Raw genomic sequence first — 23,668 nt, forward strand, 5'->3', positions numbered from 1 at the left:
AGAAAATCTGCAGGTGCTGGAAATCCAAGCAACATACAATATGCTGGACGAACTCAGCAGGCCAGGCAGCATCTATGGAAACATTTTGGGCTGAGACCCTTCGGCAGAAGAGTAAAGTTAGAATTGGAGAGGAGTGGTGAAGTCAGGATGGTTGATGTCAAGGAGTGAGTTTAGTATTGGAGAGAGTAACCTCTGTTTCCCCTCTCCACTTTATTGCTTTTCGTTTGCATGTGGACAGTTGTAGCTATCCTCTCCATATTAGTTCCATGCTATAAAAGTAGTGAGTATGTCACTGATGGGCAGCATTTTAATGCAAACGTACTTGTTTTCGGGCATATTTGTTAATCCAGCTCATGGAACCTGTTCTCAAACTTTTTGTTGTATTCAATGCAAACTTTAAAATTGCATTTAATTATCCAGCAGCTTATTTGGTTGAGAAACACAAATGCAATTGCTGATGGTGTAACAGTTACTGTGAGAACTAGTTTGGGTGACTAATTTTGGTGCATTTATTGTGTGGGATACCTTGCAAATGTCATGAATGGCAAACATTTGGTTTATTTGAGTAATAAAATGCCAACAGAGATCTGTGATTATAAAAAGAATTTGACATTGAGCCACAAGATGTTAGTGATTGGAGTTTAGAGAGCATCGTAAAGGAGAAGCAGACGGTACAGGTTCGGGACAATTCCAGTGTGTGAGTTCTGAACAACTCAAGCCATAGCCACAAGTAAAGGAATGGTGAAAACCAGAGGCCCTTAGGCCACACTGGGCCGATCGTCTGATTGCACAGTGATTTCTGAATGGGGTGTTGGTTTTCCTTTATAAAATAAGGAAAGTGCTGGAAACACTCAGTACTCATGCAATCTGTATTGCATTTAGAATTTCCCATTAGTGGCTTGTACTATTTACTCTGTGCATTGCTGTTCTTGACACTTGCGTCCAAAAAAGTGGATTTTTTTTTTTGTTTCCTCCATTCCCCCCCCCCCCCCCCCCGTAACTACTTTGCTGTACACTTAGATTGTGCTTGAGGAAGTTCCTCTTTGCCAAATCTATTTCCGCTTGACATAATTCAGTTAGTTGGACAGGATACTTTAGTGGCATCAAGAAATTTTGTACAGATGACTGGCCTTGATTCCCTTGATTTCTCAGCAGTATCTTATGCAGTGGTTTTTGACTTGCTCGACGAATTGATAATTTTGTCCAACCACTATGTAGATAAAGGACATTCAGTGCTAAATGAAGAACATTGTATTGTAACTGTTGTAATAAGTTACTATTAACTGTACCATTGAATGATACTATTCTGGGTTTATTCCATACTGATTTCAGCATTGAAAGCTTACAGTACAGAACTGCTTGATCAAGGTCATTGGCTTTTCTTTCCCTTCATAATTTCATGGCATCCCACACAATTGTGAACCATTTAAAACTTAAGCCAGTTGCTAGTGTTGGTTAGTTTGTCATGGTCTTTTTATGGAACAACTCTGTATAACATCTCAGGTCATCTTGCCTGCCATTGTGGACCTAGTTATCTCACCATTTCCTTTGTATATTTTTGCTAGCAGGTGCTAAGTTTGTATCCAATGGTTATATGATCTATTCTCTAACCACATGGAACTGTTTTTAATAATTAAAAAAGTTTAAACTTTAAAAAGTTGATTGGATGAAGGTTTTGGTGTGTGGAGGGGAATATCATGTTTTTTACTCAGTGGGTGTTGGGTGGAACGTGGTACCAGAGGCAGATCCATTAGGTTAGGGGCTCCCAACTTGGGGCCCATGGAGCCTTTGCTTAATGGTATTGGTCCATGGTGCATAAAATGTTGGGAGACCCAGCATTAGGAACTCTTAGAGACTTGACTTGGCACATGGATGATAGAAAAATGTAGGGCTATGTGGGAGGAGGGTTAGATTGATCTTGGAGTAGGTTAAAAGGTTGGCATAACATTATGGGCTGAAGGGCCTTACTCTACTATAATGTTCATTAGCAGATATTCCAGAATGTCTCTCCACAATCAGTCGGAACATAGATAAATCCTCGCTTTGTCTGAATTTATCTTGACCATCAATGAAGCTGCCTTTCTCCCCCCCCCCCCCCCCCCCCATCTCCCCCCATTTTCCCTCTTACCTGTAGCAGTGTTTTGGGAATGAAAATCTTGGAGATCTAGATGCATGTAAGAGATTTGACACTATTCAGCTAGGGGTAGGAACTTTGCTCAGATACTTATTTTTAAATGTTTTAATATTTGAAAATTGAGATCCTTTTTTAAAATAACTGATTAATGTTGTTTCATTAAATTCCCTAAAACCATGTCCTTTTCAAAAGTGAGCATTGTACTAATTGACCAAATAGGACTTTTACACTTATTTGTAGATAGAACTTAGCTCTTCAATTTCACACATTCAGTTGGATGCCATGTTGTAGTTATCAAGAGTATATTGTCTGAAACTTAAGCTCTTAGCTCTATAGCTAGACTTCTAGGTGGTCAAATGGCCTTTAATGTATTCTGTACTCTCAGCTGTTCTCTGGTATATGAATTAGTTTTTCTGATTTTTGACTCTCAGAGGAAACCAAGATGATTATCTTGTTAACTCTTATTATTTAAGAAGGGTGCCCATGAATCAGATTTGCCTTTGTTATTTGCATGGGCTTTTCCATTGTTGAACTGTTTAACTTTTTACAACTGAATATGGCAGGGCTGCAAAATTGTGATCTGATCCATTAATTTATGGGAGTACTTGGCTGTTGCATGTTGCATTTTGCAACTTATCATGTGCAGAACTGCTACAACATCCAAATTATTTTCATCTGTTGGTGCTGCCCCTTGCATGCCTTTTTACATTCCTTGCTGAACTATGGGTGGTCCCAAAGTCTTGGATGCGGGTTGAGTGAGAGATTTGTATGTTCATAAGGTTGCAGGTTGTTGATGACCCAACAACCCTCACCATTACCCTTTTCTTTTTCTGCTGGAGCTGTTGTAAAGCTGTCCTATTTAGTAGAGTGGTTAAGTCTTGTGATGCTGGAGATTGTCTTTGTGAAGACTGCACCAGTGTGGTTGAGAGCAAGCTCAAGTGTGGTGCAAGCTTACGATGAACTGGTTGGGACCTGTGGCCTGATTCTCCATTGAGTGGCTGTTGGAGCTCTGGTCCAAGGCAGCAGAGCATCTGCGATTTTGGGAAAACCTACTTGGAGTTAGGGTCAATGTTTCAGAATTCCTTGGACCAGAATAAGTTGTTCAGAATTCCTTGTGCCTCAGTATGGAGTCTGCTTATAGTTGACAATTTCTTAAATACAAATAGTTTCCCCACCTCATCTCTGCAGTTCATATGTGCTTTCAGAGCCTGTTGAAATGCGTTCCAAAAGCAGTCCGCTCCCATTTGTTCAACTGGTGGCTATTTGAAATTAAACAACAGAAGGAAAGGATCTACTTGTATGTGGGTATATTATACTGACTTTGTTTAACATGTAAAAGTAAAAAGGCTATTTTCTTTGTTTCAGGTCATGTTTGAGACATACCAGTTTAATGGTGTATACATTGCCATTCAGGCAGTGCTGACGTTGTATGCTCAAGGTAAGTACGCCTCTGAAATGCTAAACATTAACTGGTCAATTTAAAGCTCGTGATGAGAGAGAATTTTGTTAATGTATTGTGCTCCATTATTCTTCCAGAATTTAGTTGAAAAGCATCAAATGGCTGTCTCAAAAATTGTGTGCTGTTGGTAAATGCAATGACAGACTTAGACTGCGAGGTCTAGTGACTTCACCTTTGAATTGAGTTGTATGCAAGAATGTTCATGTTGATAGAAGCATGAGGATTTTAGAAAACGGTTCCTGGGGTTGGATGGAATTTAAAAGTTTGTTCTTGGAATGGGGTTTAAGCAAATTGTAAGAATTTTATAGATGAGAAAAATCTGCTGGTGACTTGAATAAACAAAAGTCAGAATAACTTTTAGCTAAAAATCTCAGGATGTAGGAAGAGAAAGATTATTGGCCACCAGCATCTACAACACTATGTGAAATTCTACTGGTTTCATAAATGCAGGATTGGAAACATTAGGATATTTGCAAAGGGAGTTCTGGCACTATCAATGACAGCCCTTTTAAGAATCCTGTGTGCCTTTGTGCTGCTAATTTTTAGTTTGCACAAAAGTGAAGTGAAATTTTAATATCAATGAATAGCAGAACTCTGAAGTTTCTTGAACTATTGGTATGAGGGAAGCAAAACACAAAATGGGTCTAAGGTTTCTGAAGCAGGAGGAGGGACATAAAACCAGTTATTTGTGGGGTTTGAGTGAGGATTATAAATGTGCAGTATAGAGTACTGTGAAGAAAATAGATTTACAACAGGGGATCTGTGTTTTTAAAAGGTATGAATTTATCAACTCAGAAATAATAAATGACAAGCTACCAAGGAGGAAATAAAGTGGATTTTGTTGGAAATTAAAAGTTTCATCTTGTAGTCTTAGCCAGGAGGAAGTGAACAGCTTGGTGTCTGATCACACAATATAATTGTTTCAAATTGCCAGGTTTAGCAAGGTTGTTTGGAGTTTGTGAATTTGGACAGACGCTGTGAGGGGGAATGTTCCTCTATTGATGCATGGAGTCTATATGTGAAGTTGAAGATGAGGGGGTAGAAGGTGGTTTTTGAAAACCTTTGCCAATATTGTCAAGGTATTGACATCTATTAAAGGGTGAGCAATCTTGGATTCTTGGGCAGCAGCTATATTTGTAAGATCTTTATCTGACCAAAGAAGCAATTGCATAAAGCCCCTTGGAGATGAATGGGACGTGGTTTCCAATAGCAGTGTATCTACACCCTCAGTTTACTTGCAGCATGAAGATAGCTTCAGCTTGTGCAGTATGTTGTTAACTACCCAAATGAAGGATGAAAACAGGAGAAAGGTAAATCATTTAGTCCATAAGCTTATTCTTCTAATCATATTGCTGATTAGTGACTCTAGTTTAAATAAATCCTTCTTTGTAAATTAATCCTTAAGAGTTTAAGCCTTGTATTGCTAAGTAACCTACTGCACCTAAGTGCTTCCACAAGCATATATTTGTGTAAATTCACAGATTTAATCTGAGTTATTCTTGGACTCTTTCTTCCCTCCAGGTTTACTAACTGGTGTGGTTGTGGACTCTGGTGATGGTGTGACACACATCTGCCCCGTTTACGAAGGATTTTCATTGCCCCATCTAACAAGGAGACTTGATATTGCAGGCAGGGACATCACCCGATACCTCATTAAGGTGACAAAATGAGTTTGATTGCATTGTTTGCCTTGAAGTTAAAGAGCCTGTCAGTTGTTTATTTTCTGTCCTTGTTCTTATTGCATATGCTTGCAAACTTTCTGGCGTACTGCAGAAGCAACGGACCATCAATCAGGCATGAATGAGTCAATTGTGGTTAGAATAAGCACCTCTGGAACACAGTAGTTTTAAATCCTGAGTTCAGCAACTCAGACCAATGCTTCTGGTGATTCATTGTTTTAAATAACATCGATATGAGGTCATTTAGCTCTTAAAGTTTGTGCTGGCTTTTGGAACCATCTCTTCAGTTCTCTTGTCCTTTTATTTCTCTCCAAGCTCTGTTCCATGCCCTTCAAATCCACCTTGATGTTAACACTCCAATGTAGTGGTCACCAACCTTTTGAAACCCAAGATCCCCTACCTCAGCCTTAGTGAAAGGCAAGATCGACTCCAAATCGATTAGTTACATGCATGCGCACCGGGGCAGAAAAGACCGGAAGTAAAACCCCACAACCCAGAAGTAGAAATAATGTATGAACACCAGGGGTCACCATCCTTTTTTTTGCACCGCGGACCGGTTTAATACTGACAATATTCTTGCGGACCGACCGACGGAGGGGGTGGTTAAACATGACCGGGATACAGCGATGCTCGAAGCAGTGTCTTCAAAAGTTTGTTTCAGTAGATCGCAGCGTGGTAGCAGTTCTGCTACTTACGGAACCCTGAGCCCGAATTAGGTTGTCTGCAAATAATTTAGCACTGGGTTCCCCAGAAACATTCGGTGTGCTAAACCGGTTTAGAGGCGGTGCCCATCTGTCTGCGTTCCAGGCCAGTAGCAACGACCCTTCTCGCTGGCCACATGAAGCGGCCAGTTACCCGAGGCCAGCCAGTGATCCCTGATGCACTTGGGTAATGACCTCATGTGGGTTCAAGTTCAGCAGAAGGCGTGACAGGGAATGAGGAAAGGTGCAGCTGACTCATCGTTTCCTTGTGTTTTGGTGGTTGGGGACCAGTGTGTGGTGGGGGAGCACTGGGCAGAAGGAATGGAACTAAAATCCCACAACCCGGAAACAATCTCTCAACAGTATATTTATTTTTCACTTTTTTTTCGGGATCTACTGGGAAAGTCTCAAAGATCGACCAGTCGATCGCGATTGACGGGTTGGCGACCACTACTCTAATGCAATTGGAGTGATTTAGTGGCCATTTATATTTTTGGGACTATTTTTCGTGTGACTTTTTTTTACTGTTATCTTGTATGTGCTTGCTATTTTATGTGCTATATGTGCCTTGTGCTGTGTGACTGTTGGTACTGTTTGCGTCATGGCCCCGGAGTAATGTTGTTTCATTTGGCTATATTCATGGGTATGTATGTTTGGTTAAATGACAATTAAGCTTGAACCTGAATTTAATTGCCAGCCAGCAGGATGTGGGAATAAACCAGAACACTGGGAGTAGTCTGGGGGGAACGGGACGGGACTTGTGCAATCATAGGGACAACATGCAAACTCCATACATGGGGTTATACCACCAAAGGTTTGTGATACATGTTATATATCTTATAGAGAAGCACTCATTCTCTTGTTAGTTAAAGAGTGTCCCACACAATCCCTGTTGTTTTTAAAAAAAAGAGTTGGTGAGATCTTTTAACTCACTTGAAACCTTGCCTATCCTGTTGAAGCCCTGGAAGCATTCTTCATTTAGACAATTATTTTGCCTGCTTGCGCCTGAAGCTTCAAGTCTTAAAGGACCAGCTGGGACTTCAGATATACAGTAAGCTTTGAATTAGAAGTTACATAAAATTGGCAGCAAACAGTCCATTTTGCCCATTAATGTTCATACCCTATTTAAGCCAATGTCCATTCCTCTATAACTAATACTACCTACATAAATTAGTACCCTTTCTTGTGCTTATCTAGCTTGTTCTTGATTACTTCTATACAATTCATCTTGGTAGTTCCCTGTGCTAGCAAGTCCCATATTATTTGTTTTATGGTGGAAGAAGTTGCTTCTGCATTTTGTGTCTTGGTCACTCTTGAATTGATGTCATCATAATACTCTTTTATTTAGTTTTAACAAACTTGTAAATGTTGTTTACTCTATCTGCAAATTTAATAACTAAATACTAGAATCACCACATCACTGAAAGCTGGTAATAAGGCTTCTGTTATAGTGCTTCAGGCAAGCTCACAGAATGGAATGGTAAATTCCTTATTCTTCAATTCATTTATACATTTGTGATATTGTATGCCTGAAATATGATGGTGTCACGGTCCTGTTGCAATAAAAACCACCCTTTAACCTTTACATATAGTTTTTTTCCCATTAGGAAAGCTCTGCACAGATTTTTCCCATTGGGAAAGCTATTTGCCCCATCACTTCTGTGCTAGATTGTTGTAGAGCAAGCTAGGCAGTGTTGTTCTCTGCTTTTCTCTTAACCCTACAACTTTCCTTCAAAGGTTTCTCCTTTGAACCTCCAATTAATCATAGAATGTACAGCATAGGAACGTACCATTAGGTGCACCATGTTACCAAATTGAACTCTCCCCATCTGCCTGAAAATAGTTTGTATCCCTCTTTTCCCTGCGTGTGTCTTGGCTGCCTCTACCACCTCTCCAGGAACTTGCAAATATTCTTTGAACTACCCCTCCCACCTTGAACCAATGCCTTCTAGTATAGATAGGATAGACAGTTAATCTCTTCCCCCTAGAAAACAGGTCAACTGCCTATCTTGTGTCCCTGATAATTCTGTGTACTTCCATCATGTGGCCCCTGGTGCTCCAGAGAAAACAGTTGGAGTTTGTCTATTTCCTTGTAGCTCAAAGTGCAGTTAAGGCACCATCTCACTGACTTACAAACGAGAAAATTTGCAGATGTTTGAAATCAAAGTAATACACACGAAATTTTGGAGGAACTCAGCAGGCCAGGCAGCACATATTGAAAAGAGTAAACAGTCCATGTTTTGAGTTGAGATTCTTCATCAGATCCTGAATAAGGGTCTCGGCCTGAAATATTGAATATTCATTTCCATGGATGCTGCCTGGCTTGCGGAGTTCCTCTAGTACTTTGTGTGTTACTGAGCCTCTTCTGCACCCACTTCAGTGTCTCCATGACCTTGCTATAGTGTAATGACCAGAACTGCACTCAGTACTCTATATGTGACCTAAACAGCATTATGTATGGCTACACTGTGACCTAACTCTTGTGGCTACCAATCAAAAATTAATACAAGAGTTAGGAGGTCTAATTGGACAAACTATTGACCTCAATTTTGTTGATGAGTCTTTTTGAAATGTCAATTTTGAAAATCTCTGTTGAAGAGATCTATCTTATTTATTATTGTTCTGTGGCATCATTTTAAAAAAATAATTTGGGTTAGTAAAACCTGAATTTTTTTTTCCCTGTAACTGATCTTTGTTGACTAAGAAATCTGATCCATTGTCAATTACCTCCCTGAGCTGTAGGCATCATTCTCAGGCTGTTAGTATACTTCATCTCAAGTTTCCTGGCCTATCATTTATTTCCAGTTGGAGGGGCTGAAGAAATTTTCATTTTTTGCCCTCTGTGCCTGGGTATTTGATAAATTTTCCATTTGTTTTTCCCTGGTTGGGTTCCAGTGAGCATTATTCTTACTTGTCTACGATCTTCATCTGACCCTTTCATGTTAACCTGTACTCAATGTCTTCCTTCACATTGTCAGATAAGAAATTCTTTGATGTGAATCCTAGCTTTTTTTCTCTTTACAATTCTCTTAAGCTTGCCCTCTCTCTCCTAAAATCATAAACAAAAATTCTACAGGCTTAAGAATATAATTGCTGAGTTCCTCCAGCATTTTGTTTCACTAAATTTTCAGCATCTGCAGAACCTCTTGTCTTTATGATTTGGGTCTGTGCCGATTTCTTGTATTTTTAGGATAACCATGGACAATGTTTCCCATAACTAGTTGTCATTTCTTCTCCTTGGAGTACAATCACAATATGTTTCCCAGGTTTTCACCCATTTGTTTTTGGGAGCTCCAGCTTCTCTTGTACTCCCCAGTTCCATCACTAGGTGGGACAGCAGTGCCACCTGGTGTCAAAGGTAGAACTGCAGTAATGCCTCGTTTATTTCTTGAAGGTTCAGATTTTTGGAGCCTTGTGCCTTAGTAGTTGCAATATATGGGGGGTGGGGGGGGGAAGAATCTTGAACAAAGTCAAAAAGGGAAAAAAACTTATTGAACCTGTTAATCATTTCTCCTTTTATTGCATTGTTACACTTAAAAGTAATGATGGACATTAATATACTGTGAATTGCAAACCTGGTGACATGATCTGTTCTAATATTTTCTGATCATAAATTTGGACAATTTTCACTGTTGTGAAAATGAATCTTTCCTTCAGCCCAAACACCACTTGCTAGATCTCATCAGCTGAGAAGGCTTTTGTTGATTTCTAAACTAAATTGGTCCCAATTAGCCTTGTGCTATTAACTATTGCTAAGTTTCATGAGTTCCAGTTTTCTGTGTCTTTGTCATGGGCACTTGTCTTTTTTTAACTATCGATGAGATGGACTGTTGACCTGTTGTGGCCTGTATCTTGTTGTCTGCCTGCACCGCGCTTTGTCTGTAACATTTTATTATACCATTGTTTTCTGTTATACCTCAATGCACTGGTGTAAAGCAAATGGTCTGGATGAATGGTGTGCAAAATAACAACACCTCAATACATCAGAAAATAAACCAATCCTATAGTTAACTTAAGTTTGGATATTACTTGTTTATATTTCATTGATTCTGCAAATACAGTTGATTCCAGACACATCAGATCCAGTACATTTGGCCCAATTAAATGGCTGTCCCAGTTAGCTAAAGTTTCATGGTATTAGTTAAACAGGTATATAAGAAATGATGTATTTAAATACAGAACAAATTAGGTCGCTACCAATGCCATTACAGTACTATAATACTGTATATTAGTTCCTAAAAGTTAACGATGGAGGACTTTATCTAGTCTACACTGCCATTAATGGGTTATCTGGAGATGGAGAGCCCCTCTGGTAATGGGGCTTGTCGTGTCCATACTGGGAGTAGCTCACACACGCTCAGCTTTCACCTGTGGCTCCAGGTAGCTGTTAGTGTGTGGCAGTGGCCGTATCCTGCTACACTGCTTTGACAGGCTGGTGAGGGTACCTGGGGGGCCTCCCCCTGGTGAAATAGGGACATGCCTGTCCTAGCATGTAAACTCATCTTCAGCAGACTGGGGGATTGAGATCAACATTAAGGTCTAAAGGCCAAAAAGGTAGTTCTGCAATATTTCACAAAGAGTGAAGGGTATAATGAGGTGCAGAAGAAGTCCTGGTTATCCAGTTCAACTGAGGAAGTACCCAGTTTGTGACAACTGTTCATACTGCTGGACCTGGACTTCTGAGGTAAAGAGAGTGAAGCTGTCCCAGTGCAATGGCTTTTCCACTTTTGAAATCTCTCCCACACAGGTTTCACTATTATCATTGGATATGATGGACAACCACGCTGTCCATAAACTATAAATGAACAAAAATGACTATAAATGAACAAAATTGGTGCAGATAATGAATTGTCTTCATGCAAAGTTGCTGAAGTAGTGAAATTGTTTCATTTTCATTCAGCCTTTTCTGGCATCTCCATGTCTGAGTGTTTGAAACCTGTGAGCAAAAGAGTTTTGAATTTTCTTACAGCTTATTTCTTGCCGGTTATTGGTGCCAAAGGTCTCTACTTTTTGAACACAAGCACACTCAATGGATTCTATTTAAAGACTTGTTTCCTGTAAGCATGGTGTGTCTAACAGCCACACAAGTTCACACAACTGACGCAGGCTAGAAATTATTCAGCAGTAGTCTCCTGTCCCAATTAAGTGGATTAGTATCCCAGATAAATGAAGGGAATCCTGGCTATTTTCCTGATTAATTTTTGACCTTTAAGAGTTATCCCAAATAAGCAGCTGGACCAATTAACCGATGGACTAATTAACCAGAATCCACTGTTTTGCTTCAGGTGCCAATCCTCATGGGCAGCGAGTCTTTGACAAGTGCATTCTAAATTTGCTTTGAATGCTCTGCATTTGGCACTTAATGTCATTTTGGCCCTTTTTTTTCCAGTTACTCCTCCTGCGGGGATATGCTTTCAATCACTCGGCTGACTTTGAAACTGTCCGCATGATGAAGGAAAAGCTGTGTTATGTGGGGTACAACATTGAACAGGAACAGAAACTAGCACTGGAAACCACTGTTTTAGTGGAATCCTACACGGTGAGTCTCCCATTTGATTGGGATATGGAGTTTGTGTAAATGTATGCATTCTGGAATCAATATTATAATTGAGTGTGTGTTTAACAAGCAGTAAAACATGTAACTGGTCAAAACGTGGCCTGCCTGCCTTGGTGCATTTATGCAAAAAATTCAGCTTTGTCTTTTAAATTGGGGACTTGCTTTATATTTCTCCATGTATCCCATAAGACATGGGAGTAGATTTAGGCTACGGCTCATTGAATGTGCCCCACCATTCCATGGCTGATTTATTGTCTCTCTCAAACCCCATTCACCTGCTTTCTCCCCACAACCTTTGACACTCCGACTAATCAAGAACCTACCAACCTTTGTTTTAAGTGCACTCCACAGCTTCCACAGCTGTCCATGGCAATTATTTCTGATTTGCCCCTCTGTTTTAAATGGACATCCCTCTGTTCTGAGGCTGTGCAATAGTTTGATCTAAAACCAGTGTATTTATGCCTAGGATGACAATGGGATGAGGGAGGAGCTGGCTAGTGTAGACTGGGAATACAGGCTATATAGCTGGGCAGTCAAGGAACAGTGGAAAGCTTGCAAAGATTTTTCCTGGTGCTCAACCAGTGTGTTCTGGTTAAAAGCAAGGACAGTGAGGGTGAGGATAGCCACCTTGGTTAATTAAGGGAATAAAGGAAACTTTTAAACTAAAAGCTCATGCATAGAAAGTGACCAAGAATAGTGGGAAACTGGAGGATTGAGAAAACTTAAAATAGCAAAGAGCCACTAAGCAAACAATAAAGAAAGGGAGCATGGGTTATGAAAGTAAACTAGCACAGAATATAAAACAAAAAGAACACAAGTCCCTTGGAAGAGAAAAAGGGAGGAACTTATAATGGGTAATAGAGAAATGGCCGAGTCTTTGAGCAACAGATTTGTATAGGTCTTCATGGTGGAGGCACCTACAGCAGGCAAAAAAGAAGTGTTATGGATGCGATGGGAGGTGAGGGCCTTGATGCTGTCATTAAAGAGGCAGTGTTGATTGGTTTATGTCCCCTAGTCCTGATGTGATGAATCAGGAGTATGGAGAAATGAAAGTTGTAGTAAAGGTGCTTGTTATAATTTACCAGAATTTTCTGGAATTTTGGCTGGTCCTAGCAGGTTGGAAGACTCTGAATGTCAAGTTACTTTTATATTTTTCAGAAAAGGCAAAAGGTTATTGAAGTTGGAAAAATGCTTGAAGTTGTCGTTAAGAAAGAAATGAGACACCTGGATAGAAGGCAGATGCGGCATAGATTTAGGAAGGGCGGGTACTGTTTAACAGGCTTACTGGAGTATTTTGTTATAATAAGTGCAAAAACTAAGGGGAACATCCCTTTGGATTTCTGGAAGGCATTCAATAAAGGTGCCACATTAAAGAGTCATTCAAAATCAAAAGATGCATAGAGTTGGGGGTAGTGTATTGGATTAGTTAACTAACAAAGCAGAGAGTCGTGATAAAAGAACGTTTTTCTGGTTGGCAATCAGTAGTGAGCAGGGTATGTAGGGGTCGATGTGGACGTGTAACTGTTGAAGATGTGTATAAACCATTTGGAAGATGGGACTGAGTGTAGCTTATCTATTTGCTGTTTACACTCAGTTAAGTGGAAAAGCAAATTGGTCAGAGGGTGTGGAGTCTGCAGAAGGATGTAGGTTAAAGGACTGGGCAAGGGTCTGACTGCAGTAAGGTCATCCACTTTGGAAAGAAAAATAGAAGGTTGATTATTGTTTAAATGGTGAAAGATTGTAGCCGGTTCAGAGTCTTGAGTGCTTGTGCATAAATCACGTAAGGTTGGTCGGCCTTTGAGGAGAGATCGATTTGCATGTGACCATACTTGCTGGAATTCACAAGAAGGAAGGGGACCTGGTAGAAACAGAAAATTGTGAATGGGAGTGAGATGAAAGCAGCAGAGTTGTTTCCACTGATAAGCGAGACTAGAACTAGGGGGCCTAGTTTCAAGATTTGGGAGAGTAGATTTAGGACAGAAATGAGGAAGAATTGCTTTTCACAGTAGTGAGCCTGTGGGATTCTGTGCCCAAGGAAGCAGTGGAGGTTTCCTCATCAAATGTATTTAAGATACAGGTAGATATTTGCTTTGTAGGGAAATCGAGAGTTATAAGGAAAAGGTAGATTGGTGTTCAGCCATAATCTGATAGAATGGCAGAGCAGTCTCAGTGGGCCAAATGACCCACTCTTTTAGGCTTTTGTGTTTTCCCAAGTTCATTTTTTTTCCCCTTATTTGTTGTTTATAGTTCATCCTTCATCTTAAATGCATCTCCTGCTTTCTGTATCCAGGTCCCCCTTCTCACAATCTTACATCAGTTACAGCATAAACTGGAGGCAGGAGAGAAGCTATTCACTGTTATATAAATCGTTAATTTTGTGCCCATGGTAATAAATTGCATTTCCTGCCCCTCCAGCATGGCTTTCCAATCCCCATTGTGGATTATCAAAGCAAAGGAAGGCAATAAAGTTCATCACATTGCTTTGAAGGCAGGATCTTGACTTTGTCCTGTGATGTTACTTGGTGAACAATCTGCTTCAAGCTTTATCCAAGAGAATGATTTCTTATCAAACTTTCAGTTAATTTCCTGCTGGTAGTAAATTTGTTTTGCATATGCCATTAAGAGTTCCTTGGTCTAATTTGGGTAACTCCTCCAATTATGCAAGCACTAACTTGCATGTGGATATGGATCTAAGCGTGTGTCCAGTTGTTCACATGGTTATCTACATGTGCACTTTAAAACAGCTTAATAGGATAGGATGGAGGGCTGCATTGTAGCTGGATCCAATCCTACCTGCAGTCCTTCAACACCTGCACGTTTGCCTTCTATCAGCATTCATTGGCTACTAGGTTATTGTGCTTTGGGTTCTGAAGGTGTGTGAAGAAAAGAAACCTTTCTGTGTGAGTTGCTTTCTGTGAAAGATGTCTCTGCTCTATAGTATACAGTGATCTTGCATCTGGGCACATTAGAACACGGAAAAGGACAGCACTGGAACAACACTTTTAGCCCATGATGTCTGTGTTTATCTAAACAAATCCCATATGCATGCATGTAACCTGTGTTCCCTGCCTGTTCATGTCCCTGTCTGTGAATCCCAATTAAACAGGCCTTTGGAGAACAGTTTCATCTTTTTAGATCCATATGTACTATATTTCTGGATTCAAATTTTTAAAGCAAAAATTCTTCAGCTTCCAGATGGCCGGGTCATAAAAGTTGGAGGGGAGCGTTTTGAAGCTGCGGAAGCCCTGTTTCAACCTCACCTCATTAATGTTGAGGGTGTTGGAGTTGCTGAGTTGCTTTTCAATACCATCCAGGCTGCAGATATTGATACCAGGTACGTGACAAAAGTGCTGTTGAAACTTTGCTCTTTTTTTAAAAAAAAAAGCAATTACTGATTTCTGAGTGAAAGCTTCAGATAGTGACCTGTTTTCCAAAGAAGATGCATTTAGGTCTGCTCTTTCTTTTTTAAAATTACAGTTTTAGCTAACTTGTAAACTATTTATTTGTTCAGCCCAAGAGAATTTTTCAGTTTGTTCATTTCCTACTGTTTGTTCATTTCCCAGATCGGAATTCTACAAACACATTGTCCTCTCGGGTGGCTCCACCATGTACCCTGGCTTGCCTTCACGCCTGGAGCGTGAGCTGAAACAGCTGTACCTTGAGCGTGTACTGAAAGGAGATGTTGAGAAGCTTTCTGTAAGTCTGACTGTGGTTACAAGTTTAATTATTCTGAGAACTTTATTCAGAGAAAGGAAGTCTTTCAATATCTCTCAAATCTTGAAATTGAAGAATTACTCATATCCCGTTTTCTCCAGTTGTACTTCCTACTGTGAACATTTGATTGTCCAAGTTCTGGTCTCCATTGAAGTTATTTTCCTTGACGGCAAATAAACCTATAATCCCTTACATAAATATTACCCAAGTCTGCAGCCCTCACCTGCCCTAGATTTTGGTCACAGTCATTCTGAAATTTAATTGCGACTTCGTTGACAATGAAGCTCTGAGCCCTATGTACCTCCCTCACTTTCAGATGATCAAATCTTTTGAAATGGTGGCCATTTAGTTTAATCTATGTATTTGGCTCAGTGTTATATTTGTTTCTGTTCAGCTTTGAAGCATGAATGATGTACTGCAGTCAGTCCCTACTCTTGCTTGCCTTTTTATGGAAAAGAGGCTCAAGCCCCTGAATCCCTCTTGCAAAATCTTCATTTTGCACCTCATTGCTCATATTCAAGTGCATTTTCAATGCATACCCTTTTGACTCTGTCTTTAGTTTCCTCTTTAAACTTCCCTTTACTTCACGTATGCTGACTTATACTGCAATGCCTCTCATAAGTTGCTTCTGCATGTTCTGTATGCATATTGGAATGGTTCCAAAGCAAAACACTTGGTACTTTTACTCTGATTAAAAGTGCAGAGCATTGAATCCATATCTGATATTTCTGTAAACATTTTGTCGGTCAGAGTAATGGACAGGCTCACTTTCCACTGGATTTCAGTCTGCAGAAATTCTTTCAGCAGTAGGCGCTAAGTATTCTGCACACAGTCAGTGTTTGGTGAAAGGTGATGGGATAAAGATGAGAAAGGCTGGGAGATGCTGAAATTATTGAGCTGGAAATTATTTGTGCCTTTTCTGTATTCATATTATTGTTAGTGCATATTATCTTTGGGGGAATTTCACAGCAGTTGCAATACTGAAATTTTTTGTAAGAACATGATGTGAGAAGTAGAAACAAACAATCAAGTCTGTTGTTGTTCATAAAGATCAATGCAGATACTTTGGTACCATTTTGCTAGATGTAATTCACTTCCCCTCAGTTCCTTTAGAAGCTATTGTCTTAATGATACTCAATGACTTAGCCTTGTTGGCCTGCTTGGGTAGAGAATTACAAAGGCTGGTCACCCACTGCTTGAAGGAGTTTCTCCTCACCCAATTATGAGTGGTTGATCCATTATTTGGAAGCTGGTCCTTGGTTCTCTGACCCCGGCCAGGGGAAGCATCAGCCCTGCATCTACCTTTCAGAAGTTTCTGTGAGTTCACATCTCTACTAATCTCATCATTATGTAGTCTGTCTGCTTAATCTCTCCTAAAATAATATCCATAAATTAGTCTGAGGAACCTTGAAGGCACTCCTGTACTATAATAGGATTGGGTGAAGTCAGTGTGGATTTTTGAAAGGGAAACAGTGTCTGAAAATTGAGTTTGCAACCTGCAGATTTTAAAGTTTGTAAATGGTGATCTTAAGTACTATCCATGAAACACATATTTGAATGCAAGTGGTTTGACTATCAGAACTTGGAGCAGGGAATCCAGGTTCCCTATAGCAAAGCTCTTTGTATCCTTTCTGGCCTCTGTATAATTTCATTAAAGCATGTTTACTTGTGTATTCGTTTTCTTGAAATAAAGATCAACACACTATTTGCCATTCTAAATGCTTGTTGTACCTAAATGTTAACTTTCATTGATTTCATATAGGAAGGCATATACAGTTGGAAGAAAAAGTTTATGAACCCTTTGCATTTTACCCAGTTTTCTGCATTGATTACTCATAAAATGTGGTCTGATCTTAATTTAAGTTACAATAATAGATATTCTGCCTAAACTAATAAACACAAAAAATTGTACTTTTCATGTCTTTAATGAACAGATTATTTAATCATTCACAGTCCAGGCTGGAAAAAGTATGTGAACCCTTGTATTTAATGACTGGTAGAATCGCCTTTAGCAGCAATAACCTTCAGCAAACATACCCTGTAGCTGCTGATCAGACTTGCACAATGGTAAGGGGAATTTTGGACCATTTCTCCATGCAAAACTTTTTCAATTCATCAATATTTCTGGGATACCTTTTATAAACAGCCGCTTTCAGGTATCTCAATTGGGGTTAAGGCCCATTCCAAAACACAATTTTTTTTTTAAATTGTCTTGTTGTATCATCCAACTTCTATTAAAGTTGAGGTGATGGACTGCTACCCTGACGTTCTCCCGTATAATGTCTTGATACAATTCTGAACTCATTGTTCCCTCAATGATTGCAGGCTCTCCAGGCCCTGGGGCAGCAAAGCAGCCCAAAACCGTGATGCTCCTTCCAGTATGTTTCACAGTTGGGCTGATGTTTTGGTGTGCAGTGCTCTTTTTCCCCCAAATATATCAGTGTGCATTTTTGCCAATAAGTTCAACTTTTGGCTCATCTATCCACCACAGAACATTGTCCCAGAGCATTGTGGAACAAACTTGGTGTGCGGCAATGTTTGTTTGGACCGCAATGCAGTGTCCTTCCACGAGCACCGTTCTTCTTCAGTGTTTTTCTTATAGTGGACACATGAACAGAGTCATTAGCAAGTTCACCTCCATCAGCATTGCACATCATGCTCTTGTGATCTTTGCAGGACGCCCACTCCTATAGGAGGAGTAGGAACGGTACTAAATTTCCTCCACTTGTAGAGAATTTCTCTTACTGTGGACTGATGAACACTCAAGTCTTTAGAAATACTTCTGTAGCCTTTTCCAACTTCATGTTTCTCTACAATTCTTCCAAGGTCCTCTGAAAGTTGTTTTGATTGAGGCATGATGCACATAAACAGATTTTTCTTCAGAAGAGCAAGCTATTAGTAACCTGACTTTGTGTATCTTTTTTTAATAGGGCAGGGCATCTCTACAACCCACACCTCCAATCTCAACTCAGTAATTGGAACACCCGACTCCAAGTAGCTTTTGTAGAAGGCGTTAACCCTAGAGGTTCACAGAATTTTTTTGAACCTAGACTGATCATTTAAATGGTGTACTTGGTATTGATAAGTACAATTGTTTGTGTATTAGTTTAAGCAGATTGTGTTTGTCTATTCTTGTGATTTAGATGAAGATTAAATCATATTTTGAATAATTAATGCAGAAAAGCAGGTAATTGTAAAGGGTTCACAAACTTTTTCCTGCAACTGTTGGTCCCTTTAAACAGCCACACCTTTCAATTTCTTACTGTCTAAGAAATAACTGATTTTTCACCTCGTGTTAGTCTTCCAAATTAAAAACTATTTATTCCTAATGGTTTTTGTCTGTTACCTCACCCCAATTTATTACTCTTAATTTCATGTTCTATAATGTAGTTTATAATCTTAGCAAAGGCTTTCAAAAAGTCCCAATATTTTCTGGTTTAAGCTACAAATTACATCTATAAACTTGGTTTTAAAGTTTGTCAAACGCAAGATCAAAGTCAACAGGGACTAAAACAGAAATTTGTTTCCCAAGTGCTTGGTTGCCACTTCTATCATATATTAGTTCTAGTATTTTCTTTACAACTGAGATCAGGCTTGAAGAAAAGTTGCCAGTTCTGAAGAAGGGCTTCAGCCTAAAACGTTGACTGGTTATTCATTTCCATTGATGCTGCCTGACCTGCTGAATTCCTCCAGCATTTTGTGTGTGTTTCTTTGAAATTAGACTAACTGTTCTGTCATTCCTTTTTTTTCTTCTTGCCCCCACCCTTTCCTTGGTCCCTCATTTTTTTTTCTTTCTAACTCTCCCTCCTTTTCTGCCTTTCTCCACCTTTTCCCTTCATCTCTTTTCCCAGCTCTTGTTAGGAAGATTTATTTACTTTTTAAGTGAATTTACCCAGTTATAGTTCTATTTTATTTAATCCCAACTGTTTCGCTAATGTTCCGGTAAGAACGCTAGATATTCCACCTAATCTGTTTTCATGTGAGGATCACGTTATGCCAATCATTTTTAAATTGCTGAACCCAGCCCAACAAGCCAGTCTAGTTAAGGTAATGTAACAGCTGTGAGTGATTTTCCACATGTTGACAGTTTTAAAACTCATTGCTTTATTCTTATCATTTGCTAACTAGTTGATGATGCTTTCCTCTGGATACAATTAATTCGAAGTACAGGAGCCATTTAAAGAACTGTAGGTTAAGACACCAATGTTCCTCTCCCACTTCCAGAATATCCGGACAGCATTTTTTCCATTGACCACCATTGCACATCACAATATCAGCTGTTTTGTGATTATAGTTTCCCTAGATGGCTGACCATCTTGCTAAAGTAGGTATTTATCAGCACTTCATGACAGTGTTTGAGCTGTCTAACTATGGCTGATCCTGACTCTGTTTCTACTTGATATCACAGTTCCCATCCAATGGGAAACATGAGTCAGCTGTTTCAATGCTGTTGTGAATTGAAGCTGGGACATGCCTCTTCCCTGCCCTACACCAAGCTATATAGTTTGCCACTTTTGCAGTAAATTTGATAATGCATAAAAATAATGAGCACAAGGCCATCAGGATATCTTAGTCATGCAGACACTAAAGCAAAATGAAGCTTGTGTTTAACTATTCTGACACCTATTGGTATACACACTAACTTAGGCACTGATAACGTTTGCTGCTGTGGCAGAAGTATACATTTGTCAATGGAAACAGACTTGTGTGCTGTCTGCTACAGTTTTAGTTAAACAAACTGTCAAAGTGACAACTGGATTGTAAAACTCGAGGAGAATGTGCATGCTTTGGTTTTTAATTCGTGCTGTTTATTTCCTTATAGAAATTCAAGATTCGTATAGAAGATCCACCACGTCGCAAACATATGGTGTTCTTGGGTGGGGCTGTGTTAGCAGACATCATGAAAGACAAGGATAACTTCTGGATGACCCGACAGGAGTACCAGGAAAAGGGTGTGCGTGTGCTAGAGAAACTCGGTGTGACTGTTCGATAAAGCAACACATTAACTCCAATGGTTCTTGCTGCTTTTTTTTCCTCCCCTTGCTCATCTTTAAATCACTCGGATCTGACGTGAATAGGCTTCTGCCCTCTGACTCCTGGGGTCAAGTTGTGTTCACTGTTTCTACTGGTTTCCTGGGAGAGCTTTGTTTAATGTTTGTCAACTTCTCTAAATTTAAAACCGTTTAATTTGACCATTTCCCTGCAAATAAAAGTCAAGGCAAAAGGGGGTCTGTCTGCTGCATTGTTACTCCCCTCTGGGCACTGGGATCATTCCTCTAGGCTTCTTTACTTACATCTGTAGTGTTGTACTGCTAGCTGTGGCTGGAGTGTACCAGATGGTTCCTTCTGCCAAAATGGAACTACCACTTTCATTTATTTTAAAGAAACAGCTTTTATTACCACATTACCACAGTGGTTAGCACTATTGAAAATTGATTTTAATGTAGATGCATCATTAGGAAAGGGGCCAGAATAAGTTGTTACCAGTGTCATTTTTAAAAAAAAAATCTGTAGCTTATAATGAATTATTAATTCAACTTTGATTCTTTGTGGGGTGTTTAAATGGTAAAAGTCAGCTAAACATTGTTATGTCCAATGTTTCCTCATGAAATAGTGGAATGCAGTGATGCACATTTGATACTGTAAAGAGAAAATGTCTATGTACAGCAAACTCTTCACATGGCACAAGGCTACAGCAGTAAAAACTAGTCAAAAGGGACTGGGTTCCCTTATGTTTATAGATTTAAAATTTGTAGCTATGTTAACTAAAATGAAACCTATATTATATAAATATATATTAAATATGAAAAGCTATAACCAGCTCATTGGTACATCTGATATTTAAGCGTGTCATATGGGAACTCGCCAAATATTAAGAACAATTGCAGAAATGTGGTTACCCGGTGCCTGAAGAGTTATAACTGGATCTCATTTTCATATCATAAATTGCATAAAACAAAATAAAGCAAAACGGTTTATAGATAATTGTGCATTCATTGTTGAAATTGGTTCAATGGTGTATTTGCTGGGGGTGGGGAAGGTCATGTGAAGGAATTAATATTTCAGAATGTTATTGAATTAGTGTGCAACTACAGGCTACGCAGACCATCATGCTTCTGGTGCTAACTTGCTATCCAAACTAACCATTGCACTTTACTTGCAATCGTTTAATTTGCTTTCCTTATCCAGCTATTTAAGTGCAATAGAATTGGCTTCAATAGCTACCTGTGAAATGCATTCCATATTTTATTAACTTTGTTCTGTGGGAATGAGTTTGGGGGAGAGAAATCCTTTGAACATCTGCAATTTCCATTAGAATTACCTGAAGACTGTTTGGGTTAGTGACTAAATCTGATCTGCCAAATTTAGTAAAATGATCTAGACTTGAGGTTTTATCTTTGAAAACTAATATTCTATGGATGAATGGCATTCAGACTATTTGATTTGATATTTCAGTCTCCTTCAGCTTATTTTAGAGATGTTATCTGACCTGGCAGTACTATGTCTGAACTAACATGGTCTATATCTGCATAACATACTTCAATTACTTTCAGTCTTAGAGTTCAATTATGGGTTGCCTTCATTATCCTCTTTGCTTGAATCACCGTTGTTTTTAAGAATGAGTGAAACTGGTGACAGAATTGTATGAAGTTTTTAAATGGTTGCTCTGTTTTTTTTAAAAGCTGTACTCTGCAACTTTCAGTGAAGTTGCGCAGACAACTTGTAGACTGTTTCTATTAAAAAGTAAAGTTGATCATAAATATGTTTTTGTGCATGAGGTTACTTAACTTCTTTGGTAATAAGGTTTTGGACAAATCTAGGATGAATTGTACCCACGACCACAAGATCTACCTGGGGAAATTGCAAGTTAATACTCACTTGTAGCTACATTATTACCAATCAAAGCAGATATGCAGTAAATGGCAGAGCTATTTGTGTATTCTTTATTTTTTTAAATTTTAATTGGTTTTTCTCATGTAGGGTGAATGTGACCAAGTACATATTACTTGCCTTGTTGGGTCTGTTAATCTTGTATCAGAGGTGGGGTTAATTGGTGTCTGACACTGATGCATTGCTTCACTTACTATATCATAAATTACCAGGTGATAATTCAGTGGGATTTTTGTTCCAAGTTGTATTTACCAGTGAAACCTGCATGTGTTGGCAGGCACGTGCAGGGCCAAAGTGTTTTGTGATTAGTTTAATTTTGAACCATAATGGTTGTATAAAATTGGGGGGGGGGGGCGCATAGATAAGGCAAATGATCAGTTGGGGAGTCTAAAATCAGAGGCCATGGAAAGATTTAAATACAACTTAAGAGGCAACTTTTTCCACTGTTTTGATGTATATGTGGAATGAGTTGCTAGACGATGTGGTAGAGACGTGTGTTAACAGCATTTAAGGACATTTAAGGAGTTACATAAATGGGAAGGGTCATTTTTGTACGCCGTAGAAACATTCTTTGGCCCATAACCTTCAAACTGTTCTGCAACACTCTCCAGGCCTCTGCCCTTTACTGTGCATGTCCTGCTCTGGTTTAATTTTCTAAAAGGAATTACTTCATACTTCTCTAAGTTAAATTCCATATGCCATTCCTTGGCTTTGCCAGTTGATCTAGATGCTGTTTGAATCTTGGATAACTTCCACTTATCCACTTTATCACCAACTCTGGTGGCATTTTGCAATCTTAAAATGCCACAAATCCTTAATATAGATGACAAGAAACAATGGACTCAGCAGTCATCCCTGAGGAACACCACAGGTCACAGGCCTCCAATCTGGAAAAGCAGCCCTTCACAACCATCCTTTGATTCCTACCAACAGGCAGATTTATTTTTTTAATCCATTTGGCTAACTCACCCTAGATCCCATGTAATCTAACCTTCCAGATCAGCCTACCATGTAGGACTTTACTAAAGTCCATATGGATGATGTCTACTTGCCCTGGCCTTGTCAATCCTCTTGGTCATCTCTTCAAAAACATATCAATCAAATTTGTGGAGCATTCCTAACCAGTCCTTGCTGCAACACTACCTGTCCCTCCACCCACCTTTGTATCATCCACAAACTTGGCTGCAAAGTCATCAATTCCTTCATCCAAATCACTGACATAACCTAAAAAGCAGTCCCCAGCAGACCCCCGAGGAACACCACTCATCACCAACAGCCAACCAGAAAAGGCTCCCTTTATTCCCATTCTTTGCCTCTTGCCAATCAGCCAATCCTCTATGCATCTTTTCTGTAATAAATAGACTCTTAACCTGTTAAACAGCTTCATGTGCAGCACCTTTTAAAAGGCCTGAAAATCCAAGTACACAACATCCAGTGATTCTCCTTTGTCTGTCCTGCTTATTATTTCTTCAAGAATTCCAGAAGATTTGTCAGGCAAGATTTTTCCTGAAGGAAACCAAGCTGTCTTTGGCC

The 23,668-nt window shown here is 39.4% G+C and overlaps 1 protein-coding gene across 1 annotated transcript in view; it reads left to right on the top strand.

The window, feature by feature from the left end:
* The window catches only part of LOC132402978 (actin-related protein 2), a 34,797-nt gene extending 12,790 nt beyond the window's left edge, over positions 1 to 22,007 (top strand). Inside the window, exons 4-9 of the mRNA XM_059986161.1 lie at positions 3,500 to 3,572; positions 5,115 to 5,251; positions 11,363 to 11,512; positions 14,719 to 14,864; positions 15,094 to 15,226; positions 20,067 to 22,007. Coding sequence (XP_059842144.1) covers positions 3,500 to 3,572; positions 5,115 to 5,251; positions 11,363 to 11,512; positions 14,719 to 14,864; positions 15,094 to 15,226; positions 20,067 to 20,237 — 810 coding nt within the window. The 3' untranslated portion in view covers positions 20,238 to 22,007. The remainder of the gene's footprint in view (positions 1 to 3,499; positions 3,573 to 5,114; positions 5,252 to 11,362; positions 11,513 to 14,718; positions 14,865 to 15,093; positions 15,227 to 20,066) is intronic.
* Positions 22,008 to 23,668: the final 1,661 nt, after the last annotated feature.

The sequence above is a fragment of the Hypanus sabinus genome, chromosome 12 (assembly GCF_030144855.1).
Source record: "Hypanus sabinus isolate sHypSab1 chromosome 12, sHypSab1.hap1, whole genome shotgun sequence".
Classification (NCBI taxonomy): Eukaryota; Metazoa; Chordata; class Chondrichthyes; order Myliobatiformes; family Dasyatidae; genus Hypanus; species Hypanus sabinus.